Source organism: Cavia porcellus, unplaced genomic scaffold, assembly GCF_034190915.1.
Source record: "Cavia porcellus strain 051 isolate PalLab524CR breed Dunkin Hartley unplaced genomic scaffold, mCavPor4.1 scaffold_10, whole genome shotgun sequence".
NCBI lineage: Eukaryota > Metazoa > Chordata > Mammalia > Rodentia > Caviidae > Cavia > Cavia porcellus.
The window spans coordinates 83,372,967-83,392,932 of NW_026947493.1; the positions used below are offsets into that span (position 1 = coordinate 83,372,967).

The window sequence follows — 19,966 nt, forward strand, 5'->3', positions numbered from 1 at the left end:
TGTCACCTGAGAGGGCCCTGTCACACTGTGACCCTGAACACGACCTTTCCCTGTCTGAAGTGTGGAGTCCAACTCCACAACACGCAGCACAAAGCTCTAGCCCTTGCTCTGTTCCTGTGTGTGCACACGTGCATGCATGTGTGTGTGTGCATGTGTGTGACTCTCCCCAAACACACTCCCCCATCAGGAGAGCAAAGGTCACCTCCTGCCCCCAAGCTCATTTGCAGGCTGCCTTCCTTGAGAGCCACACAAGCCCAGACTCATCCAAGTCACACAGGCAAGGAGGCAGGTGACGCCCCGGCCTCAGCAAAGGAAGGCGGCCGATCTAATGTATCAGCTTAGTGAGATCTGCATCAGATTTGAAAACCAGAACTCTCAGAGATCCTGGGTTCAGTGCCACAGGCCAATAATTCCAGTTATTCAGCAGGCTGAGGCAGGAAGATGGCAAATTGAAGCTCCAGGCCTGTACGGGCAATTTAGCAAGACTGTCTCTGAACAAAATTGTTTTTTAGAAAAAAAAAAGGGCGGGGTGCTGAGGATGTGGTTCAGTGGTAAGCGCTTCCTTTAACGTGCACGATCTGGGGGTTTTGATCCTCCGTACTGTGAGAAAAAGGTAAAATAATGCGTGTGCTGTTTAGTTACCGGGCTTTCTGGGAAGTGTTCTAGCAGCCACAGAAATGGCCACGCCAGACAAGAAAGGAGAAGACCTCGCAGCATGATTCACAGCCTGCCTGGGAGAGTGCTTTCCTAACCAGCTAAGTGGGGGCCCGGGGTCTCTGAAGATTGCTTCGGGGAGCTCTGAGGCTCCTGAGGCTGACTCCGCGCTCCCTCTCTGTGGTCTTGGGCTGGAGACTGAAGTTCTCTGAGCCCCGGTTTTCCCACCGGAGAACAGGCGAAGCAGGAGGCGATCGTGAGGGTCTGAGTTAATCCTGGGAAGAGAAACCTCCTGAGGCATTGGGGAACCGCGTGGGGAGGGGAGGCGTCACGGCAGGGACCTTCACGGGGGGCCGCCAGGGCCCCCTTCCCGTGAGGCTGCACAGGGGAGCTGGCTGGCCACGCCTGTGCGGTGACATCCAGGGGAGGCAGGATCAGCTACTGAAATCCTCGCAGTGCCCAGTACATTTCCTCTTTATGGTGATGTCACAGCACTACGCTGATTTTTAAAGTTAAATTAGAGAGAGACGATTCTGGGTGAAACCCACGTCACACCCCCAGGAAGGGTGTTTACCAGTCTGTGGCCACAGCCTGCGGCAGATCTGAGCTGATAGCGTTGAACGGGAATCTAGTTTCGAGATGGAGAAACCCACCTCCCTGGCTTTTCGAGAGCCCCAGGGGTCCCCAAGCAATACGGCAGGGCATTAAAAAATGAAACTCCCAAGTTAGAACCCAGACTGCAAGACTGCTGTTCCAAGGTTCTTGGGTACTCTTTAAGAATCTGAAGATCCTAAATAAAGTAGAACTCTTAAATGCTCAAATTCTACTCTGGTTCTTCCAGAAAATCCACTGGGCCGCTCTCCCCTGTGGGCAGAAGTGGCCATCTGATGACCCTGGCGGCAGAGGCAGGAGGCTGCGGCCACAGCTGCCCTTGACTTTCTCCTCTGGGTTTCTCCTCGTTCTGGTCCAGTTCCAGTTCCCTGGGAGAACTGGACTGAGGGACTGCTGCCTCTGCCTACCCCACACTCGGACACGGATGTTCCAGAACATTCCGAAGGCCCCTATCTCAGCAGGCTGTAGAGGAATCAGCTGTATCCTTGCTTCCAAAGTTACAAAAAGGCTACGTTTCCACACACTGTTTCACTGATACATCAGGGACAGCACCTCTCTCCCTGCACCCAGAACTGCCAGGGAGATTTCTAAGGTGTCCCAGCTTTACATCTGCAGGAGGGGCAGGTCTCATTACGTAGCTGAGGCTGGCCTCAAATTCACAGCAATCCTCCTACCTCGGTCTCCCAAGGGCTAGGCTCACAGGTGTGTGCCACACACCCAGCAGCATTACAGATTTAATACCCAAAAAAAAAAAAAAAAAAACAGCCAACTAAGCAATATAAGTTATATTGAGGTAAAGAAAGATCAGCTCCCTAGAACAGGCAAGATCATTTTTTATTTCAGTAAACTAAAAATATGGCAGGCATCTATCGGATGAAACCCTGCCCCAGAGTGCTCTTCGGCAGGAAGAGCTTGCACCCTAAAGCAAGCGGGTCCAGCCGCCGCCGTCCTCCTGCTCTGCAGAGACCCCACCGCGGTGGGAGGAAGTTGTGTTGTCACAGACTCTGGGACCGGAATATGCCACTGACACTTGCTATTGGGATTTTACCTTGCAGAGGCAGCGACCGTCCACTAGGCGGCGCATGCCCAGAAACGGGTGCATATGGGTGGTAGCTGGGGTACTCCTCCAGTCACAGCCCCCAAATACATGCTCCCAAAACCAAACGCAAAAAGCAACCTAAGTAGTAACTGCACATTCGCCATCAAAATATACCTTTAAAACATCTTTCCAGCTCCAGCCCAACCAGATGACCTCCCAAAGCCTCTCTGCAGTAGAAATTCCGGAACCAACACTGCAGATTCCAGAGGAGAGCAGTTCTGCACTCAGAAAGCCCGGCAGGTGGCCTGGAAAAGCCCTTCAGGCCCGGTGTGGTGGCCCACACCTGTCAACCCAGCACTCGGGAGGCTGAGGCAGGAGGACCATGGTGATTTCAAGGCCAGCCTGGACTACACAGCAAGACCCTCTCTCTCAAAAAGACTAAAGTCCCTTCATCTGGGACTCTCTGAGGGGACCAGGCTGTGACGAGAGAACTGTGACCGTCTGCCTCTGGACTTGACAGTTTAGGAAGGCTACTGCCACACGGAGGGCCATCAAGGGCACAGAATACAAGACATTGGGATTAGGTTTGGGTTTGTTTGTTTTGTTTTGGGGTGGGTTTTTTTTTTTTTTAAAGACAATCTCACTTTGTGGCCCAGGCTGGCCTGGCATTCACCTGGATCCTCCTGCCTCAGCCTCCCGAGAGCTGACATCACAGGTGCGGCCGTCACGCTGTGATGTTGTGTTCTGAGCAGTGCCTGCACTTCTGTCTTGCATTAGCAGCCAATTTCTGAAGACTCTGACTGGGGACGAGACCGCTCCCTGGAGCCACGGCGACTGTCACGGAGCTGGAGTCCCACCCTGGGAATGTCAAATTCATTTTTCAGTTCCCATCTCGGGAAACTCACGTAGCTTTGTTTATTCATTTGTTTGTTTTCTAGTTCTAAGTTTACTTTTGCTCCCAGGAGTCCTCTCTGGCAGGTCATCATTCACCAAACTGAAACCAAGGAGCAGGACAGGGAGGACACGAAGGACAATGCCACAAGCGAAGCCAGCCTCGCCTTCTGCCCCCAACACCCCTGGTACCTCCGGAACCACAGCAGGCAGAGCAGGTGCCCGGCAGTTTATGGTCCAAGCCACACTCAGCCCGGTGCCACCTGCCTGTCGTCACCTAAGCCAACACACAGTGGACTCAGGGAAACCGATTTCAGGCTCCTGATGTTAATCATCAAGCCAAAGCCAGCAGCCTCCCACCTTCTGGACCCAGGGCGGTAATTGGATAGGAAACCACTGCAAACCCTCTGGACAAATACACAGCAACAACAACAAAACGCTCTTTGTATCAGAGGCCCGGCGCGGGGCCATCGCATACCAGGGACTGCAGGAGCTGTGGCACAGCCAGCAAAGTTGGTTTCCCAACTGTCAACTTTCTCAGCGCCGAGGTGCCAGCTCCACAATTAGGCGAGCAGGAAACGTCAACCCTTAGCTCGGGGCTTCATCAGGGACCCTACTGCAAGGTCTCGGGTGAATTGGAGTCCCCAGGAACAGCGGCTTCTCTCTCTCTCTCTCTCTCTCTCTCTCTCTCTCTCTCTCTCTCTCTCTCACACACACACACACACACACACACCCTGCAGTCTGTGTCAGGCACTTACACTACTTCGGTTGCTAACTGACTTCAATACAATACTCTGGACAGCCCCGGTCAGGGAGGCTGGGCCAACACCTGACACCCAGAGCTGCAGAGATAAGCGAGGAATAGTTGCACAGGAAAGAAGGCTTCACTGGTCACTACCCTGGCCACTGGCCTTTGTCCTCACTGTCCCCGGCTTGGGTACAAAATGGCTTTTTATTCACATTCAATAATGAGCAGGCTGGGGGACCTCAAGAGAGCAGGTCTGAGCTCCCTCCCACGCGTGTTCACGTAGCCCTGAAACGGCTCGGGGGTGGGGGTGGGGGAGAAAACAGGCAAGAGAGCCCCACTTCCCCTGCCCTCCCCCCAGAGGCGGCTGGCACCCGGCCTGACCGGCCTGGCACTGCAGGGAGGTCACTGGCCCTAAGCTGCGCCCAGCTCTGGGCGCCTGGCTCCGAGCCCCGTGCGCGCCCGCTTGCACGCGCACCTGGAGACCCGCGCTCAGAGTTGAGCGTTCCAAGACCGCCCCCTCGCTCCTGCCGGTCCGCTCGGCTCGCTGCGGGATCGCGCGCCAGCGGGCTGGCTGGGCAGTCGGACCGAGGCGGGGACTGGAAGTGTGGCCACGAGTCCCTGGCTGGGGAGCCCCGCGGGTGGCAGGCTCAGTCCCTACCATCTGCGCTCCACTTCCCGGGCCACTTGTCCCTTCCACTGCGCTCGGGTTATCCGCGGACGGAGCCCCGATCCCGCCACACACCCCCTCCACGGGCAGAGCCGGGCACGCCCGGGCCAGGGGCACGAGTGACAGCTAGCCGGCCTGGCCCGGAAAAGTTGCCCGAAGTCGCCCGCGCGCCTCCTTCCTCCTGGCGCGCGCCGGCTCACCTTCCAGCAGCACCTCCCTGCCCGCGCGCTTCAGCGCCTGCACCGCCTCGTCGTGCGTGGCGTCCCGCAGGTCGGCGCCGTTCACCGACAGGATGGCGTCGCCCACGTACAGGGCCTGCGTCTGGTCGGCCGCCAGCCCCTTGAAGATCTTGCTGATGAGGATGGGCATCTTGTTCTCCTTGCCGCCCTTGATGCTGATGCCCAGCCCGCCCAGCTCCTGCTTCAGCACCTTCACGCCGCGCTTCTGGCTGCACACGGCCTCGGGCACGCGCTCGGGCGCGTCGGTGAAGGCGGTGCGGACCCCCGCCGGGGACTCGGGGGGCCCCGCGCCCCTGCCCTGCGCGCCCTGCGCCGCCGCCGCCGCGCCCAGCCCGTTGTGCGCCGCCGCGCCGTCCTCGCCGCTCAGGACCAGGGCGTCCTCGCCCAAGTTCACCAGAACTTTGTGCCAGCGGTCGCGCACCGAAACTTCCAGCAGTCCGCTGCGCTGCGCCCGGCCGCCCCCGCCGCCTGTCGGCCCGGCCGCTGTCGCCACCGCCGCCGCTGCCGCTAGCGCCATCTTTCCAGCATGCTTAAGGCGCCCTGTGATTGCGCCGGGCAAGCGGGGAAGGGCTGCGGCGGGCGGGGAGGAGCGCGCCCCGCGGAGACCGCGCCGCGGAACCTCGGACGCACCCGCGCGCCGGCGCTGCAGCCGCGCGCGCGGTCCCCTCGCCGGATCCGGGCGGGGTGGAGCAACCTGCGAGAAGGCGAGACCGGCACAGGGGAGGGAGGGGACAGAATAAAAGCAGCTGCTACATTGCAAAACCCCGGGCGGGGAGCGGCGGAGCGCGGGAGGATCTGGAGGAGGAGGCGGCGGTGGCGGCGGAGGCGCGCGGGGCAGGGCGGGGACTCGCGCCTCGGGGGCCCAGGCCCGCACCTGTCCGCCTGAGACGCGCGGGGTCCCGCCGCGCTGCTCTCCCACGGCGCCTCCTGCAGGTGTGCGCGTCCCGCCCCGTCGGCCTCCTGGGCCCGGCTTCGCACACCCACCCAATGGCCTTGTCCCCAGGGAGGTCCAGCTGCTGACCGAGGTCCTGGACTGTCCTAGACCCCAGCGGGAGAGGTGGCCCGGGACTTGAAACCCAGACAGTGACCCCAGAATGAAGTGGCTGCGAATCCTGAGCGCACTCCATCTCCTGTCCCTAAAAACACATTTTATTCACACCGGCTTGGGACAGATTTCTGGGCCCCGGGATGTCAACAGGTCACTGCTTGCCTGGAACCTCACGCACACTTTGCTTCTGGGGACCCCAGGTTCCAAACGGGAAGGCCTGGTTTAAGAACCAGGGCAGGCAGCTTGCGTCTCAAGGTTCCTGCCAAGCTGTTTATCTGAGTCTCCAGCCGCACTGCCCAAGGGAACAATATTGTCTCTCTTGGTCGCCTTGGGGGGCCCCTATCCGGAAATGCCACTGTACCCTAAGGGAGCTGCATGTCCCAGAGGGCTCCTGCCCTTGAACCTGTCAGGATCAGGCGATCCTGAGCAGCTCCCACGGTCGGGTCTAGGTGACCAGAGCCCCTTGTAGACCTCCCCAGTCCCAGAGTTCTTTGCTGTCTCTCAGGAAACGAAACAAATCCGCTTGATCCAGAGGGTGAATTTAACCTGGCGAGGGGTTGGGAGGAAGAAACCCCCACTGACCTCGGGAGCCTTCCCTCGATTCGTGCCACTCTGAGGACCACGGCCTTCCAGCGTGCCTATACGTCCCATCACGGATGCTTAACCCACACGAACCCCCGAGGAGGGGGCCACCCGGGTTGGGCTGCAGGTGGCGACCACAACTGGACATTTTCTCTGCGGAGCCCTGGGGTGAATGCATCTGCATGCGGCTCCCCACTTGGTGGCGTTTGTTTTTTTTAACCCCTCAGTCTTCTAAAAGCTCTTTATTCCTAAATGCCAAGGTGCCCAAGGCAGAGCAGCAGACTCCAGGGCTCGCGTGTGCAATGTGGGCCAGGGAGCAGGAAAGGAAAGCCGGCTGGCCCGGCCCTCTGCTCGGGCACTGAGGACTCACGCGGTCCCTCTGGGGTGAAACTGGAGCCCGGGCGTGAGCATTCCAAGCACCAAGCCCAAACTCGGGCCGAGAGCAGGACCAGAATGCCAATGTGAAGATTTAGAAATCCAAAACCAGTCCGCCCCGGACCTGGAATTCTCTCCCAGCAGCCTGCCCGCCTCTGGCCTTTGCAGCCGAGTCATGTGGGCGAGCAGACAGGACCGCAGGTAATTTATTGATTTGCCACTAGCGGTTGCAGGCGGTGGGAGGGACTTTCTCAGAATCTCTGTGCTAAGCACATTCTTTCTGCGTGAGCAAACACACAGGGGAGGCAGACGTTGCGTCAGAGCGAGGGGAGCCGAGCTCCGAGGGTGTCAGGCCGGGGCTCGCATGCATGCAGCCTGCTCTGAGTGCTTGGCACACGCTGACCCCGTGCTCCAGCGATCCTCAGGGGTGCCTACCGTGGTCAGCACTGCAGTCCCCTGGGGGAAGGTGCAGGGGCACAGGTTTAATAGCCCACTTGGGCCATGTAATCAGCAAGTGAGCGTGGGGATTTGAAACCAGCTATCAGAGTCCAGACTCATAACTGTGGCCCTGCTGTGCCCTGAAAATCCACTTCACTTGGCCCCTGTGCGCATGTGCGCCCCCGGCCTGGCAGTGCCATTGGGAAGGACGTAGGGCTGACCGCCCCCCATGCTGTCCAAGGTTGGAGAACCACGCCCCCTCTGCAGGGCACTTTCTCCTGCAGAACCGCTGTGGCCTTGAGTCCAGTGACTACCTGTGGTCTTGTGAGTGAGGAGGCCCCTCTTACCCGTCCGACAGCTCCGCGGCCGGCTGTCTGTTTATGAACGCCGACTCCTGGAGCTGAGCAGTGCTGACCTCATTTCTTAGTTCTTGGTGGCAGTACAGCAGCTCTATCACACTCCTGGTTAGGGCCAGTGAATCTCTGTCCCCCTGTGGACGCTGTGTGTTAGCTTCCATCTCTTGGCAAACACCGGAGAAAACCAGCTTGGGAAGAAAAGGCTGGTGCACGGCCCTGGCTTCAGAACCTCTGCCCGTGACAGCCTGGCCTTGTATTTTGGGCCATCTTGGAGAAAGCACACGGCCTGGAAGGAAAAGAGAGGCAGGTGCAGGGGCTGGGGCCCCCTACCTCTCAGGGGTGCGACCCAGCAGCCTGAGGGCCCCCAGGAGCCCCGCCTCGTGCAGCATCTGCACCCCAATATCTCCAGGCTGTGGGCTGAGCTGCTGCATTTCCCAGCTGGACGCAGGCAGGGCGCCCCTTTTAAGAATGGTCGCTGGAAATGAACAGTGTCACACGTGGGCCTCCTCATGTCTCACATGGTGGCTCAAAGCCAACGCTCATGATCACATAAACTCTCACACATTTTGGGGGGGTAGCTTCTGAAGCCCAGGGCCTGAGTTTCGGCCCGGAAGCAGGCCAGCAGGTCTCTGTCACCTGACTGACCCTGGCCCCCGAGCTGTCCTAAAGTTGACGTCGGCTTCCCACACAACCCACGATCTGTCGGGTGCAGGTTTTCTTACAGATATTTGGGTGGATTTACACTTTTTGCGGGCAGTTGCTTTTTAGTGTTATGATTTTGATTCTAAATATATGTGGGATACAGAGTGACAAAACACTGGTGTGAATACACAATGTATAATCAAACCAGGGTCTCGAGCATGTCCAGTACTCAAATATTTTTAAAAAATTTTCATAGTGCAGATTTATTTGGCTTTTAATTATAATTTCCAATTCTCAGTGGCAACTTGGAGAGGTTTCTCTTGATTTGTCAGATTATCAGATAAGCCTTCATATATTCATACTGGCCATTGAAAGTCAACCAATATTCTTCATAGGCAGGAAGAAATATGATTTAAGTAAATGCAACAGATTACAAAGGATTTTTTAAAAATACATATTTAAGATTTAAGATCACACACCATCATATAAAAGGCAACTTAAAATCTTCATTATTGGGCACAAATGCCTGCATGGCAAGTGCAAGGACCATCATTAATACAGGGATGAAAAAATAAGGTCTTTGCAGATGGGAAGGAGAATCTGAAAACAGAGGGAAAGAAGGCGGAGGAGAAAGGGAAGAGGAAGCAAAAAGGACCAACATTGGGGTGAACGAGTACCAGTGACTGCACCCACTGTACAACTGGCATGCGTTAACAAAAGTAAACACCCTGAGAAAGCCGTGAGGCCTCTGAAGATCCGGGTCCCCTAACTAGAAGTTATAAGAGATATTTCAGCTACCTGAACCAACTCTTAGGTCAGAGGCTCACTTATTTTTAGTTAGCGCCCCCTGCAGTCCACAGTGAACACACTCGCCCTGGGGAGTTGGCTCCTGGGCAACAGGTCCCCTCTCCGCCCTAGTCCCCTCCCATTGACCAAAGTAGACCAGACTCAGGAGAGCAAGTGTCACTGTGCTCTGCTCAGAAAGCCTATGGCATGCGGAGGAGAAGAGGTCTGTGGCCAGAGACAGCGATCACCTGCATCACCTACAGTCACCGTGTGCCACGCCCTCCTCCGGGGCACTGAGGTAGCCGCAGGGCCCTGGGACAGAGAAGCTGCCCAATCCACAGTAGCGGACACACCACCCCCACAGGGAAGAAGACAGAATTGGGGGATGAGAGCAGGGGCTCCTGAACATGAAGCTGTGGAGCGCGGCCTTGGACAAGGTGACAGTCACACACGTGGGTGACAGGGGGACGGCAGCCTGCCCAGGTCTAGGGGGGTGGTGTCAGGCAAGAGGAGGGGCAGGAGCAAAGGACCTGAGACAGCCACGCTGCCTGGCTGCAGGGAAACCTGGGGCAGCCTCTGGGAGGAAGACAGGCGGTGCAGGGAGGCTGGGCCGGGTCTGGGCGGCTAGGATGACCACATGCAGCATCCTCCTGGTCCTCTCTGAGCCGCCACCACCATGCAGAGCGAGTTCTGAGGAGCCGTCTGGATCCGCAGACCTAGCTCTAGTTACAGACTAAGTAAAACCTGCTTTGTAGAAGGCATGCTTCAGGACTTAGGGTTGGGAAACAGGATCACCGTGCTTTGGACCTGGCCCAGATCCCCAGCTCCCTGTGTGAGGGGTACTTAAGGACAAAGTAAGAAACAGAGACAAGTCTAGTAGTGCATGATAAGGGGCTGGGAGTCAGTGCCCGGGTGGGCAGAGACCCCGATACACCCTATTTACTGGGCGTGCACGGTGCACTGGGTGTGCACAGTGATGGCAGCAGAAGATTCCAGATCAGCAGGAGACTCAGAGGTCAGTGGTCCTGCAGGCCGTGGATGACCCTGGGATGACTCAAGAGGGCGGAGATGATCTTATGCTAGAATGTTCTAGAATGTTCTTTTTCTTCTCAGTAGTCTCAGGTTAGTCTCAGAGGGTGGGAGAGGATGGCCCACCCCAAGAGCTAATGGGAAGCCTCAGAAGGGCGACCCCCTACCCCAAGCTCCATTTATCCCTTAGGGAAGGGTACAGAATTAAACATTGTGAATTCGTGGTCACCGGTAAGACTCTGCTTCCTAAAGAACAGACTTGAAGATCTGTGCGGATCATTTTCAATATTCAAAATAGCAGGCAGGGAGGAAGAGGCAATGAGGCGCCCTCTGGCATCTGGAGTGGAGCAGAATGGAAGAGGAGAGGGCAGACTCTCCAAATGGAACCTCCTGAGTGGGGCCTGCGTGTTCTGCCACATGTGGACCAAACTGACACAGCATTGAGCTGGGCCCGAGGCAGGGACACCAGCTGCAGAGCTGGGAGAGACAGGGAACCAGGAGCACCAGAGAGCGAAGGGCTGAGTGCAAACTACAGAGCACCCTTTCCCGTCCTCAGCGCGGTCCAGGGAGGTTGATGTCTGTAATCCCATGGAGAAGTCATTGGAATCCTAGCAACTTCATTCCAGTCCACCACTTCCAGTGCAACCCACGACCAGAAGAAAGACCCTGAGACATGGACACGGTTACGGGGAGCCTAGGGGTCCTGACGCCAGCCAAGATGGTGTTCACTGGGACAAAGGCCACGACCCTGAGCCCAACACGGGTTTCATCGATTCTCCATGAGGGGGTAGCTCAAGGATCAGTGACAGTGACAGTGTCAGTGGTGGGAAAAATGTGACTGTCATGAGCTGGGCTGGGTAGCAGCTCCGAGATCACCTCTGCGGCACGCAGAGGCAGGAAACACACAGAGAGCAATCTGCACAACACAACCGCGGTAGCGTCTAATAATCTAGGGTCAAATCCTGTTTGCCCTGGACAGTCACAGCCTCTTTCTCGAGGCTCTGTCCCAGCTGACAGCGTGGAGCACCGCTCTCCATCCTGCCTGCTCAGCCATGTATTTGGGGGGGGGTCACTGGGTGGGGTGTCACTGACCTGTCCTTTGCTTCAGAGGTGACACATCAGCTCCTCAGCCAATTGAAGGGACAAAGAAATAGCCCGGCCAGCTCTGTGTATATCAGTACGTGGAGACGGGGCCAGGTTTATTCAACATGAGACAGTTGCTCTTCTTTTCAAAAAGAGGCAAGAAGACTCTCCGGGTGGTTCCCCTCACAAATGAGTCTGGAAGCAGCCAGCATCCAGATTCCAGATCCTAGCACTGGGTTAGTGACCTTATTTTAAAGATGGAGCACTGTGACCACAGAGGGACCCTGGGTTATGGCACATGAATGGACATCTGGGCGGTGTCTGTCTTCTCTGTATGCCCCAGTTGGCTAACAGGTTTGTTGTCATTTTTAATGTGTTGGGAGACACCCTCATTGCATATAGGTGGGCAGATCCTTGGTAAACTAATTGTCTGTCACCTAGATCCTTAGGCAACCTGTCAGTCAAGTGAGAGTAATTTCAGGGCTCTCTGTGGGGACTCTCTGTGGCCAGCCTGGGGCTCAGGTGGGCAGTAATCAGTTGTTTATCCTGCCTTACTGGGTTCTTACTGTGCTTTCCTTCCACAACAACTTTGTGGTAGCTTAATTATTGTGTCTCCCAAACACTCATGTATGGAAGGCTTGATCCCAAGGCAGCTATGTTCAGAGATGGGGCATACAGAGGTGATTGGGAGACCCTAAGTGAGTTAATCCACTGATGAGCTTATTCGCTGAATGGAGTATTAGGTGGGGCTCAGTGGGAGGAGGTAGGTCCCTTAGAGTCGCCTCTGAGGGGTGTACATTGTCCCCAGGCCTTGCCACTTGGGCTCTCCTTCTCTGTCTCTGCTCTCTGGCTGCCGTGAGGGGAGACGCTTTCTTCCGCCATGCCCTTCCGCCATTTTGTTCCTGCCTCACCACAGGCCTCAAAGCAATAGAGCCAGCAGGCCATCACCTGAAATCTCTGAAACCTGGAGCCAAAATATTCTTTCCTCCCTTAAGTTGTTTTCTAGTATTTCCTCACAATGATAGAAATTACTAATACAACTTGCTTCTGAGTTTTACACTATAGGTTAATATCTATAATATAAATTTATGTCACTTTTCCTAAGAGATTATTCAGTTGATCCTGTCTTTGAATCATGGAATAATGAGCTTAAAGACATGTTGAACATAATGGACCTGTGAAATCCGAGGAGGCACACTATTCCAACACACACCGGGCCAGAGTAGACACAGCACATGGGGAGTCAAAGAGAAATAACAAATCAACATTTCATACATACTCACCTTCAAAATAATACAAAATGAAATTTAAAATAACTTCCAGGACCTTACTAACTTTGTTTTTAAATTCCAAAACAAGTTGGTTATTAAATTTTAGGAGAAACTTTGCTGCTGGAGACCTGAGAGCTGTCTAATGTTTTTCTCCATGATCTTCTCCTCCTGAAGATATTTCTGGGGACCTCTCTCCCAAACTATGAGAAACAGCCAGCTTCCTTCCTGACGCGGCCTGCCTCTCGGTGGTAGTAAGCTTTTGCTGATAAGCTCACCCAAACTGCTCCCTCTGGCTCCTGCAGTTTCCTTTCTGATGTCTGTCTGTCAACGGTTTGTCCCGAGCTCTTGGGCCATCAGTAGGGCTCTGTGCAAATTCTCCTTTACCCTCAACTGGCTGCTGGCCTGGTTCTTCTACAGGGACCCTCCCGTGCTACAGCTTTGCTTTCCAGGCTTCAGTTACCTGCGTTCAACCACGCTCAGTTCAGTTACCTGCACTCCAAAAATATTCATGGAAAATTCCAGAAAGAAACAGCTGGTTAATTCTCAGCAGCATGATGACATTGGGTGCCATCCTGTTCTGTCCCACATGCCTTTATCCGAGGTGTCCCTCCATGGTGGGGGAGAAAGACATCACATTCGTGTACCTCTTGTTAGAGCATATTTTTATGGTTATTTTATTTTATTATGAATTTTGTTGTTAACCTCTTGGGGTGTGTGTGTGTGTGTGTGTGTGTGGTATTACCCACTGCCTTTTCCTGAAGGGATCTCAATTTCTGTTCTTGGTCATCCGTGGCACTAATACTTCTGCTGTCTAGCAAGACTTCCACATCATGGAATGGTTATATCTGTTACTTTTTCATCGTGCAACAAACGAGCATTTTCTTCAAACTATCTTCTGTCTTTCCCCCGTACCTCTACAATGCAGATCTGTTTTAGATGATTTAAGCCCCAGATCATGTTTTTCCTCTCTGATGTCTGCTTCACTATTTATTAGACATGAAGATAGTTAGGAAACCTTTCCTGCATTCTGCCCTGGACTGGGTTTGTGATTTGGAAACCCGCTTTTACTTCTTAACCTCAGTTTTTCACCTCTAAAGGGATAGAATCCTTAAGATGGGTCCATTAAGTGCAAAGTTTGATGCTATTTGGGAGGCAGAAATGAGACAGCAAGAATTATCACTCTGTCAGCACCACATGCATGCTGACCACGGTGGGGAGCGGATGCCAGTCCCTTCCAGCACGATGGCAGGGAGACAAGAGCCAAGCGACAGCTGATCCGGAGGAACGCAGGCTGTGATGACAGCCAGTGAAGTAACATACAGCTTACTGCCTGCAGTGTTCAGGGTTTCACTCACTTGCAGGCCTAAAGCTGGTAGTCTGATCATCTATTCAGAGGATAACAATATACAGTGTAGTATGTATGGGGGAATCTGCTTCTAAAGGTGGTGGCTATTGTTAATTCCCTGTTATCTTATTTTGAAATCCTGTGTAATTCTCATTGTTTTGTTTGGTTGGGTTTTATTCTGTTTTGTCTTGTTTGATTTTGTTTTATCTGATGGCATGGGCAGCTATTTCAAAAATAATAAGATGGGGGGCTGGGGATTTAGCTCAGCGGCATAAGTGCCTGCCTTGCAAGCAGGCAGTCGTGAGTTCGATCCCTGGTACCGATAAAAATGAAAAAGGCAAAATAATAATAATAATAATAAGATAGTTATGGTAGCCATTTTGGATTTACTATTATCTTGTTTTGAAGTCCCATATTGCATTCATTGTTTCATTTTTTATTGCTTCTATTCTGCTTTTTTTGGTTTGATTTTACTATGTCTGAAGGTATGGGGAGCTAGTTTGAAGACAACAAGAGGTATTATGATAACCATTGTTGATTTCCTATTACCTTGTTTTGAAATTCTGTGTCACTTACATTGTCTTGTTTTGATTGGCTTTATTCTATTTTATTTTGCTCGGTTAATTTTCTCTAAAATAAAATTAAAAAAAGAATCAGTAATCTGATTGGGAAATCTTGGAATATGATCCTGGTACTTCCAGGCTTGGGATTTTAAAGTTCACATATTCAGACAAAGAAGCAGTTTCCTGGTATTTGTGGAAGAAAAATTCAATTCCATAGAAGAAAAAGGTTTTGAACGTGATGTTAAAGGACATACAGACTTCAGAGCTAGCAATGAGAGAGGCATTTCTGGCAGGGAGACCATCTCAGTGGAAGAAGGCAGGATGAAAAGAAGGCAAAGATACTCTTCACTGATCAGTGAGTGGGCCAGCCTGGACGTGTTTGGGAAAGAAGACAGATGATACTGGGATTGATCCAATGCTCGGCTCCAAATTGTAGTGTCCCACCTGATACTAAATGTCAAAGGCGAATAGCGTGGTCCGCACAGCCAATCTGCCAGAAGATAAAGAAGAATGTTAGCCTCGTGTAACCATTACGTTTCACTCGTTGGGGGTGATCAAGGCAAAACCATGGCTGCTGCCAGCTCCAAAGTGCCTGGTTCCCAGCTTGGCTTCCAGGAAGGAAAAATTTCTCCTCCTCTCAATCAGATAAAACATGAATCCAAAGGAAGAAGGAACCCCGATGATTGAGCTTGGCTCACGTGTCCACTGGGTGACTGCAGACAGATTCGATGATCAACCTTCCCCGTCACGGCGCCATGGGTAGAGAGGGGATGACAAACGATTCAGAATAAAAGGATGTGTCTCCCAGAACAGACTCTGGGAGAAGGCAGGGACACACCAAAGGATAGCTCTTCACTACAGAAAAATTGAGATCTTACTGTTGAATTTATCATACAAGTGCTGGGAAGACTTCCATTCCTCCTAATCAAGGGAGAAGAGAACGTGAACAGGTCCTGCAGACTGAATGAGGAATGGGCCGGCCGGGAAAGGCTGAAGTCTGCAGTGTGATTTCTCACACGTGGTGGGAACACAAATCTATGGTGAGGTGGGGAAGGAAAACAAGGATTAAGTGTGGGCGTGGAACTAAAAGATGGTGTAAAGCAAGACTGAATTGTTTATGGCGACTCATTCGATGGAGAACTAGGGGGGAAAGGCAATGGGGTGAGCGTGAGCTTTGCTGAGTCTTTCCAGCAGCTGCTGGAGGATCAGCTTGTGTTTTATCTGCCCGAGGCTCAGCCATTCTTTTAAGGAACGCGGGGTGTATTTAGTGAAGGTTGTCACTCAGAAACCAAGGACTGAAGAGATTTCAGATTCTTCCCACCCGTTCAAATCCAGCAGCATAAAGTGCTTCCGTCTTCTCCTTGTTCATGTTTGTATCTTACAATGCTTGAGAAATCTGTTCTTAAAAGGTGACTGTGTACATTCACTTTGCTGTGTCTTCAGTATAAAAGGAGATGGTTTCACAATTATTATTCCAACAGCAATACTAACAAAACTACTGACCCATTCCAAGTTTCTTTGTGGTATACATTGTATTCAGAGCAGATTCTGTGAAAAGTGCCCAGAATACTGTGTGCATGTTTGATCTAATTTGCCACAGAAACCTGGGTAAAGCGGCAGCTTCAGACTGTGAGACATTCTATAAACAATGGCCCCGGGGCTCCCCGGAAACATCGACTCACAGAAGCCAAGAAACTGAGTGGGAAGTGCTCACCTTGAGGAAAACGAGGGACAGGAAAACCCAATGAAATGCAAGATAATGATTGCATTGTCAAGAAGCTACAAGGGCTTTTTCTATGATGTGTTTTGATGGTGTAATTCCATCGATATTAATTATGTTTTTTGAGCATACAGGGATAGGAAGGGCAGAGGGGAGAACAAAAGGATTAAGATGTGATATACAACCGATGCGTTTACAAAAAAAAAGTAGCAAACTACTAGCTGACTTGCAAATGCAGATACAGAAAGGAAGAACTGACAGGAAGAAAAAAGCCTCCGAAACACATGTGGCAAAATTTAGCAGTAAGAGAATCTGCAGAAAGGTTATAGGTATTCTGTGTACGGTTCTTTAGATTTTTTTGTAGTTTTAGTTTTTTTTATAGACCTAAGGATAATAATACAGAAACCTAAGCCTCACCCAGAAGATTCTGATGATGCTGGTGCTAGGGAGGGTCCAGGAATACACACGGGATCAAGAGGATCTCAGGCAAACAAAGCCGTGCTTCGAGAACCCTAAGTAGACACAGCAGGGACCCTGGCCAAGACCTCCATGGCCAGGCATTCGTGGACACCCACAAGCAGTACACTGCCCGCTCCCAGGAATCAGTGGTTCTAGGCTAGTCAAATCCAAGACCAGTGGAAACTTGACAGCTTATAATAACTGAGTAATTGTGGATGCTATAGCATAGCAAAAGAGAACAGAACTAATCTACGGCCTCTCCCTGGTGGCAAAGGCATCTTCAGGTGCTTTCGATACTGTAAGCAGCTTGTGGACTGACAACCCATCTTGATATAGAAGTTTCTAGCAGATGAAGCAACTATGAAATCGTCATCCTGATTCAAAGCTCAAGCTCCCAATTCAGTGGCTTTGTGATGGCCAAGAAAATACCCGACTCTTTAAGCTCCCATTTACTCACATGTCAAATACATATTTACAAATTATGTTTGATCTCCTAGGGTTGTTTTATAAGATTCAAACTCATGCACAGAAAGCTCTACCTGGGTGCTCTACCTGCACACAATAGTGACCGAGGAATCTTAGCTCGTCTTAGGACGTTTGAGTGGGGTAAAGTGGATGACTTAAAATGTTAGAACGAGAACCTTCTCCACCTGTAGGGAAAACAATGTACTGTGTGTGCATCCACTTAGAGGTGGTCAGCTCTGTCTCTCGCTTTCTCTGTGCCCTCTTCTTCCAGTCCAAAAAGTAGCTATGATTTTAACAGTACTTAGGAGGGGCGCTGAGAATGCAGTCAGGTGCTGCTTGGTTTCCCTAAGTGAAGTTTGATGGAACTGAGCCGGCACCCACTCACCCACTCACACATCGTCTCCAATTACTTTCATGCTCCAGTGACAGACATAATTGAGCCATCCTGACACATACCACGAAGACCAAAAAGCAGAAAGTATTTCTAACGCAGAGCTTTGTAGAAAAAGAACAACCTCTGGTTTGAGCTGTTAAATGCTGGGCAAAGGACTGGAACAACTTTTTTACTTTAATTGAAGTATTAGTTTCTGTGACCTTAGGATCAAACCCAGGGCTTCGCACATGCTAAGCAAGTTCTCTGCCTCTGAGCCACAACCCCAGCCACGCGGTGTCTTCAGGAAGGAAAACTCAAAGACAAGGTCAGGGCCCTGATTTGGCAAACAGTGAGCCTTCCAGTCCATGGTGGACACCATTATTGCACAGCAAGGAAACACCACCCTCACAGTGTCATTAGGGGTCACTTATGATCAGGTTTACAGTGTATAAAATATCATCTAACCTCACAACTAAAATGAAAGCAAGCAAACTGAAAAGACTCCGGGGGTAGGATTGGCTCCTGAGGTCATGGGTTTCTGTTTCTCGATGTAAGTAACTGAATCAAGGACTCCATTGCTACTTGGGTCTCCCACCAGGGTGCATGGTGCTGTGGTCCAAGTTCACGTCCAGGTAGATGGATGTCGCTGAGATTCAAGGGCTGCCCACCCCTGCTTGCATGGCAACGGCACTAGGAGGTCCACTTTCGGAACTGGCCAGCTGGCCTCCTGCCTTCTCCTTCATGGTACATTCATGTGTCCTAAGCGGGTGCCCACACATGTCACCAAAAAAGTAAGATAAAGCTTTAACGATTCCCACCTCTTTGCAAACTCCCAGTTGTTGAGAACTAAATACTACAGACCAAGCAAAAACAAAGGAAAATAAACCAAAACATTATCCGGAAAGCTCCAAAAATACGACTTGCATGGAGGTAAAATTTGGGCATACTGTTCTTGAATCTCTCGGGATGCCAGAATTCTCTGCCTTTTTCATTCTCCTCTGGGAGCATATTTGATCCAGAGAACAGAATTTTTGGGTAAATGCCTGGACTTTACTCCTTATAAATGCTCCTACTATTTTAGACTTCGTCTGTAGCCACAGAAGGGTTCACCCAGGTCCTGAGGTAGAGTTTAAGGGGCAAGAACATTTGGTTCTGTGTGGCCTTGGAAGGTACAGTCTGGTCCTGGTCATCCCTTGGTCATCCAGGGAGGGTGGGACATGAAGACCTCGTAAGGCCTCCAATCCTCACAGTTCTCCAGGACGGGGCAGTTGTGGGAGCGACAGGCTGCCTCTTTCCTTGGTCATTACAAGGAGTCTAAGTTATCCAAGCATCCTCAGGTTCTTCACATTTCAAACAGTAGTATCCTCAGAACATTCTGGAAAGAAATGTCAAGTGTTGCTAGGTGTGGTTCACTGATGAGGCCACAAGTTTAGCAAGACTGTGGGACTTGAGCATGGTCACTAGAATTCAGGTCTTTTGGGCCAAATTTGAGTGTTCATCCCTTCAGAACTGGAAGAATCACTGCTTCACACGAATTGTGCAACCACGTGAAGGCCACCAACTTTGAAACCCAGTTCACATGTCCCTCTGGCGGCTGGCCTCAGTGTTGGGTAAACATTCCAACAATTTCCAAAATAATTATTGACTAACCTGTAAACAGCCTGTGCTAGATGCTTTTATGAGATTTAAGAAAAGAAAATAAAATACAGGACTCAGTGTTCACTCTCCAGGGATGGAAGATTTGGATTTCAAAAGGAAAGAATTATGAAAAACTACCAGAAACCTGGAGGTAAAACTAGGAATAATCGGCCTCAAGCCTGCGTCGCACACAGAACTAAGCGCTTTCCTCATCTGATTTGCGCCTTGCAGCAACTCTCCAAGGCAATGTGATTATTCGCCGGACAGCGGAGGAAATCCTTGACTAGCTTGCTCAAGGTCCTAGTGGGCTGATGACCGAGCAGGGGTTCAACCCCCTGGCACAGATGCCAACGCCCTGGAGAGCTTCACTGCAGGTTTCTGACTCCCAGAAGCACACAGTGGCCTGGGTGGTGGGGGCTGAACACAGAAGCACCCCAAAAGTGGGGAAGTAGGGATGTGGGGGTGTGGGGCAGTGAGACTTCCAGGGACGGGCAGGGCCGGAGAGGGGAGCCATGGGGTGGAACTGGGAGGAGGCGATGGGCACGGATTGGCCAGCTGTGCCCGGGGTTGGTGAGGAGGGCGCAGATGGGCTGGGAAAGTGCGAGCAACGGTGGGGGGATTGATTAGTGCCTCGGAAGGCAACCCTGCGCTCAGGGCCCAGCTGTGTTACTTGGCTGCGGATCCGAGGGACAGCGTGCTGCGTCACGCTGTCCCCTTGGAGCGGAATTTATAGCTGCACCTCTGTTCCGTAGGGGAATTTGGTGCTGTGGCCACATGCTCTGGCTTCCAGAGTGCAGGTACTAACCGCGTTGTATGAAAAGCAATGTCCTGTAGCACCTGAGAGAGGAGCAGGCAGGGGCTCCCCGGGGAAGTCAGGGGTGGTGGGGGACGGTGTAAAGCCCTTTGGAGGTGTTATGCACACTTGTTTCCCAACGCAGGGCTT

The 19,966-nt window shown here is 52.1% G+C and overlaps 1 protein-coding gene across 1 annotated transcript in view; it reads right to left on the reverse strand.

Annotated features, from left to right (window-relative positions):
- Window positions 1–5,702, reverse strand: part of Sntb1 (syntrophin beta 1) — a 199,580-nt gene extending 193,878 nt beyond the window's left edge. Inside the window, exon 1 of the mRNA XM_003480170.3 lies at window positions 4,812–5,702. Within this exon, the coding sequence (XP_003480218.1) occupies window positions 4,812–5,367 (556 nt within the window). The 5' untranslated portion in view covers window positions 5,368–5,702. The remainder of the gene's footprint in view (window positions 1–4,811) is intronic.
- Between the last annotated feature and the right edge of the window lie 14,264 nt (window positions 5,703–19,966).